Source organism: Lemur catta, chromosome 2, assembly GCF_020740605.2.
Source record: "Lemur catta isolate mLemCat1 chromosome 2, mLemCat1.pri, whole genome shotgun sequence".
NCBI lineage: Eukaryota > Metazoa > Chordata > Mammalia > Primates > Lemuridae > Lemur > Lemur catta.
The window spans coordinates 75,704,371-75,719,987 of NC_059129.1; the positions used below are offsets into that span (position 1 = coordinate 75,704,371).

The 15,617-nt window shown below is 39.2% G+C and overlaps 1 protein-coding gene across 4 annotated transcripts in view; it reads left to right on the forward strand.

The window, feature by feature from the left end:
* The first annotated feature begins 10,841 nt into the window (after positions 1-10,841).
* The window catches only part of SENP6 (SUMO specific peptidase 6), a 106,669-nt gene continuing 101,893 nt past the window's right edge, over positions 10,842-15,617 (forward strand). For 3 of the 4 annotated variants that reach the window (XM_045543908.1, XM_045543909.1, XM_045543910.1), the window contains exon 1: positions 10,842-10,966. In XM_045543908.1, the coding sequence (XP_045399864.1) occupies positions 10,915-10,966 (52 nt within the window). In that variant the 5' untranslated portion in view covers positions 10,842-10,914. The remainder of the gene's footprint in view (positions 10,967-15,617) is intronic. The other variant, XM_045543911.1, reaches the window with a different exon arrangement.

The following is a 15,617-nucleotide window of genomic DNA, read 5'->3' on the forward strand; positions in this document are numbered from 1 at the left end:
TTTTCTTTTTAACTTTCCTTACCAAAAATATACCTTCATATCCGTAACTTTTTTCACTATTAATGTATCTACTTCACTGGTTTAAATAGCTGCAAAGCACTCTGTTAAAAATAAGTTCCATGATATATTTGGTCATTTCTCTGTCCTTGTAATATTAGAAAATAGCCAACATTTGTATTAAGCTATGTTCTTCAGAAATAAAAGAATCAGAGAAAGAAAAGCAATAAGAAATTTACAGGTATATACACATATACACATACAAAGAGGAAGAAAGATAAAGTGATTATCTCACATGTATGTATTTATAATAAAATGATATTAAAAAGAATTAACAAGGAAGCTAGTTATAAAATGAGACTTTTAACCTCATAAGGCAAAGGTGTTCAAAGTTCAAACTCAGAGTTCTAGTTAATCCTTATATTGTTTTATATTCTGAAGACTTAAGTTTGTCGACCCGCAGAAGAGATGAAGCAGTTCAAATTGCAAAGTGAAGTTAATGAAAACTGCAAAATCCTAATCAGCTTTAGTTTGGAGTCAGCATTAGAGAAGAACACTTTCAGAAAATTGTTTTACAAGCCATTACTACATTCATTCTGCTGTTATTAATTAGAGATAAGAAGTGAAGAATAAATAGCCAGAAAGATGAAGGCCATCAGCAGACCACAATAAGTAGGGCAAATACAACAATGATGATCTAGGAAAGTACCACTTTTATGCATTATTTTATGTTTTAAACTTTCTTCTAGGCACACTGATTACATTACCTATCATTAACACATGGTAATGATAATAAGAGCATGAACTTTGGAGTCTAGATGGATCTTGGCTCCAGTTCCAGCTCTACAATTTTCTAGCTGAGTCACCTTGGCAAAGCTATTTAACCTCTGAGTCTCAGTTTCTACATAAAATAGCAGTAGATTATTTTATATTATTAGGATGTCTCCTAATCAACATTCGTCAAATGTTGATTAGGAGATCTGGATAGTATACCTAGCAAACCATAATGGGAGCATAAAACAGTTATATTACCCTGAAAGTGTGGTTCTCAAACCAGCAGGATCAGTATTACCTTTGAGCTTATCAGAAACACAAATTCATGGGTCCTACCCAGACCTACTTAACCAGAGGATCTGGGATAAGGCCTAGGAAACTGTTTCATACCCTCTTCTTTTGATTCTTTTTTTTTTTTTTTGAGACAGAGTCTAGCTCTGTTGCCTGGGCTAGAGTGAGTGCCATGGTGTCAGCCTAGCTCACAGCAACCTCAAACTCCTGGGCTCAAGCAATCCTCCTGCCTCAGCCTCCCGAGTAGCTGGGACTACAGGCATGTGCCACCATGCCTGGCTAATTTTTTCTATATATATTTTAGTTGGCCAGATAATTTCTTTCTATTTTTAGTAGAGACGGGGTCTCACTCTTGCTTAGGCTGGTCTCGAACTCCTGACCTCGAGCGATCCACCCGCCTCGGCCTCCCAGCGTGCTAGATTACAGGCATGAGCCACCGCACCCGGCCTTCTTTTGATTCTTATGCAAGTTAAAATTTGAGAACCACTGCCTCAGAGTTCAGCTAGACATGATTTTCATGTGATCATTTCCATTAATGAACATGAAAGGATCCAGTAGTCATCTGCAGGTCCAATTTATCCATTACACACAGGAGGCACAGTGCCCAGGGCCAATGATACTTTTAAAGCCTTATGAAAATGTTTTCATGTTATTTCTTTTAAAATCAGAAGAAAGGCCAGGAATGGTGGCTCATGTCTATAATCTCAGCACTTTGGGAGGCTGAGGGGGGAAGATCATTTGACCCCAGTAGCTCAAAGTTACAGTGAGCTATGATTGCACCACTGTACTCCAGCTTTAGCAACAGAGCAAGACCCTGTCTCTAAAAAAATAAAATAAAATAAAATCAGAAGAAAAAAATGAACATAATGATAATAATAAATATATAACAATGAATCCAGCCTTGATTACATTTTGTCTTTATACCAAAGCAGTTGTAAAATTAACTAACTTAAAAATTAAAAATACTATTTTACATATAGCATTTTAAGTCTGGCTAAAAATGTTTGATATATTTCTTATGAAGGAAGGGCCCCATGAAGTCATAGTGTCTAGGGCCCAGGAAAGTCATAATGCAGCCCTGGTCACCTGGAAACTTCCTTGTTCATTTATAAACGTTGACACTGAAGGTGCCTGGTAGGAACTGATTATATATAAGAAATGTGTGTTATTTTGAGGATATTTTCACTCATAATTTTAAAAAAGATTAGTTCGAGCATCACTTAATTAAAAGTTTAAAATTGTAAGCATTAAAATGGTTAATAAATCACCTGCTAAAACCCTGGGGAAAAAACTGTAACTTGGAAAATTGACAGAAAGAATTGACTAAAGAGAAGAACTGGAAATAAAAAAGGAGCATGAAACATGGTAGGATTAAACAAGAACAAAAGGCTGGGCGTGGTGGCTCGCGCCTGTAATCCTAGCACTCTGGGAGGCCGAGGCGGGTGGATCGCTCGAGGTCAGGAGTTCGAGACCAGCCTGAGCAACAGCGAGACCCCGTCTCTACTAAAAATAGAAAGAAATTAGCTGGCCAACTAAAATATATATATATGGAAAAAATTAGCCGGGCATGGTGGCGCATGCCTGTAGTCCCAGCTACTCGGGAGGCTGAGGCAGGAGGATTGCTTGAGCCCAGGAGTTTGAGGTTGCTGTGAGCGAGGATGAGGCCATGGCACTCACTCTAGCCTGGGCAATAGAGTGAGACTCTGTCTCAAAAAAAAAAAAAAAAGAACAAAATAAGATAATCAACAAGTTAAAAGTGAAATGGAATATTATAAAAATTATGTTAAACCAAAACATACTTATTCTATAAAAGAAACTTATTATATAAAAGACACAATTTTCATGTAATGCTCATAATCCATTTCATCTGACACAAAATAACTGAGCTCTTTAAAACCATCAAACCGGTCACAAATTGCAGAACCTACTATTGTCTTCTGAAACTTGTATTTATTCACAGACTGACTATATCCTGCACATCCCAGTGTAGCATTTAAAAGAATAAAATTAATAGTTGTTTTTTCAAAGAAACGTATGTATTAAAACTGGATTGCTATTTTATTAATAACTATTAAGCTCTACCAGCATATGTGTCAGATTGTACAAGTAGTTTTATATACAGTATTTTAAATTTGGCTATAATAGAGGAAACATCAGCTATCATACAAAAGAAGAATTTGTAGCTTTAGGGATGAACATATATAGAAAGGAAATTTTGTTATTATGTGTCTACCACAAACTCAAGTCTTCCTTCTGTCCTTTCCCAGCCTTCTCAAAGCAACCCAACTTATTTCAGCCTTGTAATCTTCAAAACCAAGCCCTAGGTTCACATCTGGACTGCTGATCCATTTTAGAATATCTTTCCTAGATTTCCACCACAGTGTTATTTGGGGCATAGACATTTTCTGCACCTCTGAGAAGATTGTATTACATGGTCTCTATGGAGTCTGGATTCTAGAATTCTGTGATTCTAAATTTTACTTGGAAAAAATTATTTTAAAGAAGTTGTATTTATTTGTTTATTCATTCAGCAGATATGTCTTAATACCTACTGGTGCAAGATTCTATTAAGACAAAAAGTTAATTGCAGATGAAGGGTAAAACATGCTCAAAGACTCTGATATGGAAAAGAAGAACTGAAAGAACTGAAAGCGGTTGGAGCTTAAGGAAGAAGGTGAGAATGCTATATGCTATAAGATGAGCCTAGTGAGGTAGGTAGGGAGGGCCTAGGATTTAGGATTTTATCCTAAGAGCAAGAAGAAACCTTTGAATGGTTTTAAATTGAAAGGTGCTGTGATCTGATTTACTTAAAAAAAAAAGATTATTGTGGCTTTTGTGAGAGAAATGGGGAGAGAACAAGGAATGACCTGTTTGAACCTATTACTGTAGTGTGGCTGAAAGGTTACGGTGGCTAAGACTAGGGTGGAGACATTGACAAAGTGGAAAAAATATAAATAGATTCAAGAGATAGGAAGAAGATTTGATTAAAAACAAAGAGAGGGGAAGTAAGGGAAAAAGAAAGAGAAACAAGAGAAGAGAGAGAAGAGGAGAGGAGAGGACAGGACAGGACAGGAGAGGAGTGAGTACCAGTTTTCTTGTTTGTGAAACTGGGTAAGTGACAATGCTATTCACTGAGCTAAGAATTCCAGGAAAGCAACAGCTTTGGGGAGGCATCCCGCAAAATCAGTCCTGTTTTCCTGTGAATTCTGTTTGCATGGAGTGTTTAAGATTATTGGCCCCTTTGGTCATCACCATTGATTATTCTTTCATGTAGGATTTAGACTTCATGGAAGACTGAGTGGGTCCTTAATATGAGGACTCATAAATATATGTATTTTTGAATCAATTTAAGTAGGCTACAACTATGCTGGTGAATTGCCTGCAAAGCTCTCAAATGTATGGTGTGGTCAGACATCTTAAAGGGTATATAAAGAGTAGGACCAACATTTTCTGCTACAAAAAAAGATAAATTCTACTGGGTTGAGGAGAGTGGGGATCTTGATTAGGCACTGGGGTAGGGGACTCATAGGATATGTGACAGAATTGAGTTAAAGAAGGAGGAACTCTATTTCTAACAGTAGGAAATAGAATGGGTATGTACAGATGCAGATAGTTTTTGGTAAACTTAAGGAAATACTCATCTTATGCCATGTATTTCTCTTTAAAGTAGGAAGCAAGGAATTATGCTGAGAATGACGGAGAAAGTTGAAATAGCATGAAATACTTGTCATGGACAGTTGGAGATCATGTCAATTTGGTAGCAGAGAAATTCCTGCAAGGTGGCAACCATGACATCTTAGTGGAACCCAGTCTTCTTTACTGGATGACTTGCTTCAGCCATGCTCACTCTCCTACGTCCCAACGGGGAAGGGAGTAACAGGATTTACTCAAGGTGAGAGTTTTAAGAGAAGAAAGCCAGGAAATAGCAGAGAAGCAAGAAGCTGAGAATATAATCAAGAAAGTAAATGAAATAATGTACCATGGAGTCTAAACTAGGTAGGGAGAGAAGTAGAGACAGAAAATGAAGGAGTCAATGGGTTTAGGGATCACAGTGAGATTGAAAATGGTCACAGTGGTTGTAGTTGTAGATGGGATGTTTGAATTACAGGCATAACTTGGAGATATTGCAGGTTCAGTTCCAAACCATCACAATAAAGAGAATATCGCAATAAAGCAAGTAATGTGATTTTTTTCCCCAGTGCATATAACAATTACATTTATTCTATATGGCAGTCTATTAAGTGTACAGTAGCATTATGAATAAACACACAATGTACATACCTTAATTTTAAAAAGTTTATTCAGCCTGAGCAACATAGAGAGACCCGTCTCTACAAAAAAATTTAAAAATTATCCAGTTGTGGGGGTATGTGCCTGTAGTCCCAGCTACTTAGGAGGCTGAGGTGACCCAAGAGTTCAAGATTATAGTGAGCTGTGATCATGGCACTGCACTCCAGCCTAAGCAACAGAGTGTGACCCTGTCTCTGAAATAAAATAAAATAAAAGTTTATATTTGAGCCTTCAGCAAGTTGTAATCTTTTTGCTGGTAGAGGTTTTGCCTCCATGTTGATGGCTGCTGACTGATCAGGGTAGTGGTTGCTGAAGGTTGGGTTGGCTATGGCAATTTCTTAAAATAAGACAACAATGAAGTTTGCTGCAACTCTTCCTTTTACAAAATATTTCTCTGTAGCATGCAACGTTGTTTGATAATGTTTTACCCACAGTACAACTTCTTTCAAAATTGGTGTACGTAAATCCTTTCAAACTCTGCTGCTGCTTTACCAACTAAGTTCATGTGATATTCTAAATCCTTTTGTTGTCATTTCAACAATGTTCACAGCATCCTTACCAAGAGAAGATTCCATCTCAAGAAACCACTTTGCTCATCCATCGAAACAACTCCTCATTATTCAAGTTTGATTATAAGATTGAAGTAATTCAGTCACATTGTCAGGCTCCACTTTTATTTCTCTTGCAGGGAGTTACTGCAGTTACTTTCACATCCGCAGTTACTTTCTCCATTGAAGTCTTGAAACCCTCAAAGGCATCCATAAGAGTTGGAATCAACTTCTTCTAAACTCTTGTTAATATTTTGACCTCCTCTCATGAATCACAAATATTCTTAATGGCATCTAGAATGGTGAATCCTTTCCAGAAGGGTTTCAGTTTACTTTGTCCAGAATCATTAGAGGAATCCCTATCTAGGGTAGCTATAGCCTTACAAATGTATTTCTTAAATAATAAGACTTGAAAATTGAAATCACTCCTTGATCCTTGGGCTACAAAATGGATGTTGCACTAGCAAGCATGAAAACAGTATTAATCCCCTTGTACACCACCATCACAGCTCTTGGATGACCAGGTGCACTGTCAATGAGCAGTAATATTTTGAAAGGAATCTTTTATTCTAGGCAGTAGGTCTTAAACAGTAAGCTTAAAATATTCAGTAAACCTTGCTGTAAACAGATTTCCTGTCATCCAGGCTTTCTTGCTCCATTTATAGAGCAGAGGCAGAGTAAATTTAGTATAATTTTTAAAGGCTGTAGGATTTGGGGAATGGCAAATGAGCACTGACTTCCACTTAAAGTCCCCAGCTCCACTTGCCCCTACCAAGAGAGTTAGCCTGTCCTTTGAGGCTTTGAAGCAAGACATTGACTTCTTCTGTCTAGCTACGAAAATCCTAGATGGCATCTTTTTCCAATAGAAGGCTGTGTTCATCTACACTGAAAACTTGTTTTATGTAGCTACCTTGGTCAATTATCTTAGCTAGATCTCTGGAGAACTTGCTGCAGCTTCTACATCTCTGCTTCACTTTGGACTTTTACGTAATGGAGATGGCTTCTTTCCTTAAACCTCATGAACCAACCTCTGCTAGCTCCAAACGTTTCTTCTGCCACTTCCTCACCTCTCCCACAGCTTCATTAGAGTTGGGATCTTGCTCTGGATTAAGCTTTGGGTTAAGGGAATCCTATGGCTGTTTTGACCTTCTATCCAGACCACTAAAACTTACTCCTTATCAGCAGTAAATCTGCTTTGCTTTCTTATTATTTGTGTGTGCACTGGGGTAACACTTTTAAATTTCTTCAAGAACTTTTCCTTTGCATTCACAGCTTGGCTAACTTGGCTAAGAGACCTAGCTTTTCAGCCTATCTCAGCTTTCTCTATGCCTTCCTCACTAAGCCTATTTCTAGTTTTTCATTTAAAGTGAGAGACAGGACTCTTCCTTTCACTTGAACACTTAGAGGCCATTGTATAGTTATTAACTGGTCTGATTTTAATGTCCTTGTGTCTCAGGGAATAAGGAGAAGTGAGGCAAGGGAGAGAGATGGGAAAATGGTCGGTCGGTGGGGCAATCAGAACCACTCACAGTATCTGTTAAGTTGTCTGCCTAATTGGTGTGGTTTGTGGCACCCCAAAACAATTATAAGAGTAACCTCAAAGATCACTGATCACAGATTCACAAATCACCATAACAGATATAACAATGAAAAAGTTTGAAATATTGCAAGAATTACCAAAATGTGACACAGAGACACAAAGTGAGCCCATGCTGTTGGAAAAATGGCAAACCTTCAATTTGTAAAAAATGCAGTATCTGTGAAGGACAGAAAAGTGCAATGCAATGCAATGCAAGAAGATACGCCTGTACTGAGTTTGAAAGAGAAGCAGGTTCAGGGTGCGACCTTGGGAGTGGGTGATCAGAGTAAGTGTATTAATAAAAAGACATTAGAGAAGATATGGCATTAGGGTTAGAATCCTGTATAGCAGGACTCTGTTCTGTTTTTTCTTTCTTTTTTCCAAATTTTCTTTATTAGAAAAAATAAAATAGCTTATTATCCACTGTAATTACCCATCTATTCAAATCTAAAATAGTCTATTTTTCCATTATATAATATTTATCCTTTATGCCAGAATTAAATTTTGCTTAATATGACAACAAACAACATAGCTGGCAGCTGAATGGAATTTGCTAAATATAAATGATAAAGATATGCTAGGTTTTTAATAAAAATTGAATAAATAACTCAGAGAACTGGTTTGTAATTAGTCATATTTCTGATATTCAAAGGCATTCTCCATAACATCCTTGAGCTTTGAAAATGTATGTATAAAGAAGAAGGGCTAATTGGAGTATTTGTAAATACACTAAATATATATTTATATGTATACCAAATACACCTAAGTTTCAAGAACATGTCCTAAACCTGAAAATTTCTAGGCCCTCAATACTGGATAGCAGATTACATCATACTATCAATTCTCAGTTGATCATACTCATATGGCAGAACATTGAGTTTTAGAAAATATCTTTAATGTATACCTGAATATGGAAACTGGCAATTTCACTTGTAATTGTAGGCTCACAGAACCTGAATAATTGAATTGGAAAGGAAATTACAGATTGTTTAATTTAGTGGTTCTCAGAGTGTGGACTTGTGAGATCAGCAGCTTCTGCAGTACCTGGGAACTTGTTAGAAACACAAATTCTCAGGTCCCACTCCAGAGCCATGGAATCAGAAACTCTGGAGGTGGGGTAAAGCAACCTGTATTAACAAGCCCTCCAAACGATTTTTATGCATGGTAAAGTTTGAGAACCATTGGTTTAATCCATACGTCTCCTTCAAAATTGGAATTATGGAGTCCCATAGAGATTAGCTGAAATTAATAAACACTTAAAACAATGAACTTTGTCTGAAAGATCCTAACTCAGCTTCCTTAAAAGACATCTTTTATACAGCACTATCTTGTTTCCCTCTGTATGCACTGTTATAACAAATTACCACCAATTTAGCAACTTAACCCAAATTTACCCTCTTACAGTTCTCCCTACTGGGCTAAAATCAAAAGGGTGTTTTCCTTTCTGGAAACTCTAGGGGAGAATCAATTTCCTTGCCTTTTCCAGCTCTAGAGGCCACCCACATTCCTTGACTCCCCTCACCTTCCTCCATTTTAAAGCCAGCATATATGCATTTTAAAATCAAAGATTTATTTCTTTTAAAATACACTTTGGAGCCTGTATGAAATGACCAGTCACCCACATCTGCCTAGTATCTAGTCTACACACCTCAGTATTATACTGTCATTGGCACAGACTATGTCATAGAACATCACAACAGGATCAAGCAATATCCTCAGGCAACAAAGATAACAAATAATAATAAATTATATTCATTACACTACTCTTGCTAGATCAGGAAAGATTATGGGTTCATTTTAGAAAAACATTTTAAAGTAAGTTTTAAATAATAAGGTTTCCTGCTTAAGCCCTGGTTAACAGGACAAGTGAATTTAGAACAATTTATTCCCCCAAGATTGCACTTAATCCTAGTTTTTCTGCATTATTTTAATTGTTGTTAACTTTTCATTAACATAGCATAGATTTTTGCTCGTTTTTGTTTTTTAAAGACGGATATTGAAGGACTTAACAAAAATGCTGATTTGAGGACTATATATCTAAAGGAGTTGAGTTTCGGTGGTGAAACTATGAGGTAACTTATGATCATTTCCTGTGTTTTCTGTAGTTTCATTAATGTGAATGTATTATTTTTACAATAGGAACAATGAAAAACAAGGAAGAGAAAACAAAAACCAAAATACTGTCATCTGAAATTATAAGGTCTGACTTCTGAGACAGGGTATGGTTTTTGAAAGCTCAGGCAAATAAATGACAAAGGGCTTTTCTTCCTAACACTGCCATCCAAAGCGTCCCGGTAGAATCTTCCCTGATAAATTGTTTTCAACACTTTTTAAAAAATAAATGTGCACCACAAATCATCCTCTAAACATGTGATTGCCCTACCTCACTACCTTTTTCTCTTCAGTTGGCTGTGGTTTAAATTGAGGCCTCCTCAGAGAAATGAACTTTTAACACTCGTAGGCATCTGTGGTACCGCGGGAGCAAACGCATCACCGGCCCGGCTTAGAAGCGCTCACACGCCAGGTCTGCTATGGGGCCCTCGGCGGCCGGGATTTTGGGAGTAACGTGTCTAGGCCGAGCCGGCGCCGGGAAGGGCCGGCCCCGCCGAGAGCCCGGGTGGCGGGCGCCCACACGTCAGGGCCCGGCGCGGCGCCGCAGCCCGCTCCGCCCGCGAGCCTCGCGAGTCCGGGCCCCTGAGGGGGAGCCGCACTGGGGGCGGCAGCGTCGGGTCGGGGCGGGGGCGGGAGCCAGGCGGCAGCTCCAGTGCCCGTGGGGGAGGAGCGGCAGCAGCGGCGGCTGGAGCTGCTGTGGCGACCGACGCGAGGCGGTGGCAGAGGAGACCCACCCCTGTCCACATGGACAGTCGCAAAGGCCTCCGCTGATGCACTCACGCCTGGGCGGGGTGGGCGGACGGCCGTAGCGGCGGCGGCTGCAGAAAGAGCTAGGGGCCCGCGGGCGCCTGTCGGTCGCGGAGACCTCGCCGCTCCCGCGCGGCGGGTGCGGCCATTTTACGGCCTTGGGACGAAGAGAGGTGTGTTTGTGTGCTCGCCTTCATCCTTCTTTGCTGGGGGCCCGCGGCTCGGAGAAGCTTCTCAGGCTGCCTGGGTGGGCGGTGGATGGGGAGTCGTGGGCCGAGAAGAACCAGGCCCGGGAAGCGCCGCCGCCGTCGTCGCCGCTCGCGTTCCCCCGGAGGGGCTTGAGGAGAAGCCCAGGCCGCGGGCCTCGTTGCCCGCCAGCCCGCGGACAGGCCCGGGCGCGCCCGGCCTGCTTTTGTGGAGGCCTGTCTGGACGTGGGGACGCCGCCCGCCTGACGGCTGAGCCCGCAGCCCGCAACCCTGCGGCGGCTACCCTCCTGCGGCGCGGCCCCTCATCCCGGCGAGCGCGGCGGCGGTGCGGGCCATGGATTAAGAAGGAGGCGGCGTGGGAGGAGGAAGATGGCGGCCGGCAAGAGCGGAGGCAGCGCTGGGGAGATTACTTTTCTGGAAGGTATGTCTGTTTCTGCCATTGCGGGGGAAGGGGAGAAATACAGGAAAACGTGGTCCCTCGAACCTTGGATATTCAGTTATCTGCGCTTGGTGGGTTTGGGGGACAGCGGAGGTACGAGGATGGGCGATGGCAGGGAGGGAGTGTGGGGCGAGCGCGCCGGGTTCGAGTGTGCTCGGGCTCGGGCTCGGCTGTGAGCCGGGAAGGCCGAGGGGGCGCGGGTGGGTCGTACCGAGAGCTGCAGTTGGTGGGCATCCTTCGAGAGTGCGCGCTTTAAGTGTTTGACATTTTTTAATTTTTTTTTTTTTTTTGGTGGTGGCTTAAGGGTGAGCGCAGCCTGCATTCAGATTTTGTTTGGCGTTCGTGGAAAGTTTCAAATTGTTAAGGTTGGGTGCAGCTGGGGGCCAGTGTAAGTAGGAAGGTGGGTAGTTTAAGTGAGGTTTGTGTTATGCCTCCTGGTCTTTCTGTTCCACCGCGCTGCAGGCTCCCTTTTGCAGCCAGTGTTGAGATCGGACCTGGCCTTGTCTGATACTCTTACGGCATGTGTTTTGCTGAAACTATTTTATAAAATAATTTATTAGAAGAAAGAGAACGAGGTTTACCGTGTCAATTTTGGGACCATCACTAAAGCGTATAAACGAAGTTTGGGTGTTTTATTCACTTGTGAGGGGAAAGTAAAACATTTACTGTAAGTGGACTAAGCCAATTTTAAGAAAAGCTATATATTTTTGTTGGGAATGGTGGTAATGGGTAACAATATTGGCTTTTTGCCCGTGTTTATATAAAGACTCCAAAAATACAGCTAGATTGTATTGCAGTTCTGGACCAGTAACTTAAACGCTCACGTTATGTAATTTGACTGTGGGTTCAGTGTTTGCACTGGCGATTGAGTTTGTAAATATGATGTTTGGGAAAATGAGCCTCTCTGCGCAGTGTTTGTTAGAAAGAATTACTCTTTGCGTAATTTTGCAAAGATGATTTTCATTGCAGTATGTCATAAGCGATACTTTTAAAAAAATAACTTTAGAAACATTATCGAATTAAGAATGTACAATTTACGTTAAAATTAAGAAAGAACCTTGGTGGGAACAGGTTCTATAGAAGGGTGTCAAGAGGTGGGAATGCCTTGCCTACTGCTTTATTAACCGCACCTCAAACAGTGCCTGGAACACAATAGGTACTCAATGTTAGTCTAGTGGAAGAATAAGAACTAATGGAGTTGGGAGAAAGTAATTTTCTTAATTCTTCCCACTTGAGTATAGTGAAGTGAAAAAAAATCTGATCTTGCTGTGCAAACCAGCCTTTATCTAAAAGTGATGGGAGCTTTATATGAGATTCCTAGTAAGAAGATAATAAAAGCTTGTGCATTTTTCTAGGTTCATTTCTTATTACTTCCATTCTAGTTTGTGCAGCATAGGTACCTGTCAAGAAGCTGAGTGGTGCAGCTTGTATTACAGGTAGTGCTACCTGAGTTGGTTTTGTTTTGGAATTGGAAACTCAAAAGATGACTTACTGGTGTTTATTATATTCAGTATGCTGATGATTGTACTTTGAGCTATGGGAAATTTAGGGCTTCTGTAGGCTTCTGATTCAGTTTAAGTTCTGATTGGATGAACATAGGAAGAATAAAAAAGCATAACTAAAGCCAGCAGATACAGAGTTAATGTGAGTTTCAAACTATTGCTTTTAGTTTCTTCTAATTTAAGGGTCTTTGAGTGTACAGTGTAATAAGTTTGAGTTTCACCATGTCTTAAGCATTTTCATAAAGAAAGCAAATGATAACTTATTTAGAACATAAGAATAAGGGAAAGGAAGGATTTTAGTTCTTCATAACCAATTTTCATATATTGTATTGAGTCTTTCCAAATAAACAAATGATATTTAATACTATACCTCTGTTTTCTGTTTAACTTTCTAAGATTCCTTTGGTTCCTTACACTTCTAATAATAAAATTCTCCACTATAATTTGCCATACATTATGTATTATCATGTTGTAAGTTTTCAAAATGTTTCCCCATAGGCTATTAGGATTTCATATTAAAATATTTACATATTACACTTTCTTTGCTTTCCAGTAAACTTCTTGAAAAATTGAAATAGGTTTTCATTTATTCATCAAATATTTACAGCAGTCTACGAGTCATTGTACCAAGGTGGATAGAACAGTGCACGAGATAGTCAACGTCCCTGCTTTCATAGAGCTTATGTTTTAGTGGGAGAGACAGTCAATGAGTAAAAAGTAATCCATTTAGAATGTTACCCAGTTTTAAAAATTCTTTTTATTGATGCATAATAGGTATACATAGTTTCAGGGTACATGTGATAATTTAATACATTCATGTAATTTGTAAAGGTCAAATCATTGTACTTAGGGAATATCCATCACATTAAATATTTGTCTTTGTGCTAAAAACATTTGAATTATTCTCTTCTAGCTATTTTAAAATGTACAGTAGATTACTGTAGAATATAGTCACCCTAACACTAGGTCTTATTTCCTTATTCTGTCAAACCGTATGTTACCTCAGGTTTTCATATAGTTCCCTTCTTCACTTTATACAGGTCTGCTTAGACTTTATATTCTGTTTAAAATGTCCTGGTGCCACCAATGTATACACTATTACCTTTTACTGTTTTATTTTTTGTATTAGCAATTATCATATAATTTATTTCTTCATGTTTTTTAATCTTACTAACTCAAGTCTGTCATAAGCTTTGTGAAAGCAATGAGTTTATCTTTTCACCATCATATTTCTTTCACCTGAAACGTTTGTTAATGAAATAAATTAGATGATAACAGTATGATAAAAACTATGGAAGAAGTAAACAGCAATGACAGGGAAGCCATTTTACTTTGAGTTAAAGTCAGGAAAGGCCACTCTAGTTAAGTAAACACCTTAACTAAGAGACACTTCAGAGTATGGTAAAGGAGATGGTGTGTGTGACGGTTCAGAGGTGATATATGGTTTCATTTGATGAACAGAAAGGTCATTATGGCTGAAATGCAGCAAGCAGAGAGTGATTTGAGAGATCTGTCATGCAGGATCATGAAGAATTTTTATTTCATTTTCGATCATGGGAAGTCATTAAAGAGTTTGAGGCAAAGAGGTGTCATGATTTATCTTTTTGAAAAATCACTTTGGCTGCTCTGTGGAATTAATTAGAGAAAATCAACATTAAAAACAAGGAGATAAGTTAGGATAATACTGTAGTAGTCTAGGTAGAAATGAAAGCGGCTTGAATTAGGATGGTGGCAATGGAAATTGGGGAGGAGAAGTGAATAGATCGAAGATATATTTGGATATAGAGCTTACAGGTCTTGATGAATTGTACAATGAGGATCAGAGAAAGCTAGGAATTGAAGGGTTCTGCCTTGAAGTATTTGGGAGATAATGCCATTTACTGAAATAGAGTAGACTGGCAGAGGAATAAGAAGGAAATTAATAGCACTGCTTGGTTGTATTTTATTTGAGATGCCTATTTGATATCTTTGTTCTACAATATATTTTATATCCTTGTAACTAAGTGAAATTCTAATTTTGTTTCCTTTTATAGCTTCTCTAGGGAAAAGGAGACCTACTGGCTACTATTGTACCTTCTTTATTTTGTTCGTATAATATCTATCACATTAAAATTGTATGAATTTCATTAGGTCACAGCTTGTGTTGAATTTTTTACTTTCCCCTCTGACTTGTTTCTTTCACTTCTATTCACATACGGTTGTCTCATACCCTTTTTCTACTTGGGATAGATGGTTTTGGCAGGTTTCTCTTCTGTGTTTGTTCATTTGTTCAACTGGTATTTATTGAGCACCTACTATGTTGTAGGCATGGCACTGCACTGAGAGGCATGATGGTGAGGGGAAAAACCATGGTTTCTCCATAAAGTCTTCAGTCAGTCTAGTGAGGAGAATCAATAATCAGATCACTACACTTGTAAATGGAAGATTACAACTGTCAGGTCAAGCATCCCAAATCCAGAAATCTGAAATGCTCCAAAATCCAAAACTTTTTGAGCACCAACATGACACTCAAAGGAAATGCCTGTTTTGGATTTCAGATTTTGGGATTTGGGATGCTCAACTAGTATAATGTAAATATTCCAGAATCTGAAATCTGAAACACTTCTAGTCCCAAGCATTTCAGATAAGGTATACTCAACCTGTAATGATGAGAATTGGATCTAATCAGCATAGTTTGAAGGATGTATAGGATAAGGGAAGGTGAGGAGCCAGAGCTTTCTAGGCAGAGGGAATAAAATAGGGGAGCATGAGATGTTTGGGGAACTTAAAGGAGTTAGATATGATGCCAACATGGAGAGTGCTGCAAGATGAGGCTGGAGGTGATGTCATCAAATTTGTTTCAAAAAAGGTCATTAGCTACGACCTGGATAATGCTTTAGAAAGGGGCAAAAGATTATCAGGGAGACCACTTAGGAGGTGATTGCAGTATAGGGCAAAGGTAATGGTAGTTAACTTTTCTTTTGATGTTCTCTATCTTCTTGTTTCCTCTGTGGGAGCTCTAACAAGTCTACTTACTCTCATTGGTTTCTTCTTTTTCCTGCTGCACTTGTTCATATCTAGCTTTCTTTTCCTTTGCCTTTTTTTGTTTCTTTACCAACTGAACTGCTTCACCTATATTTTCTCCTGTTTTT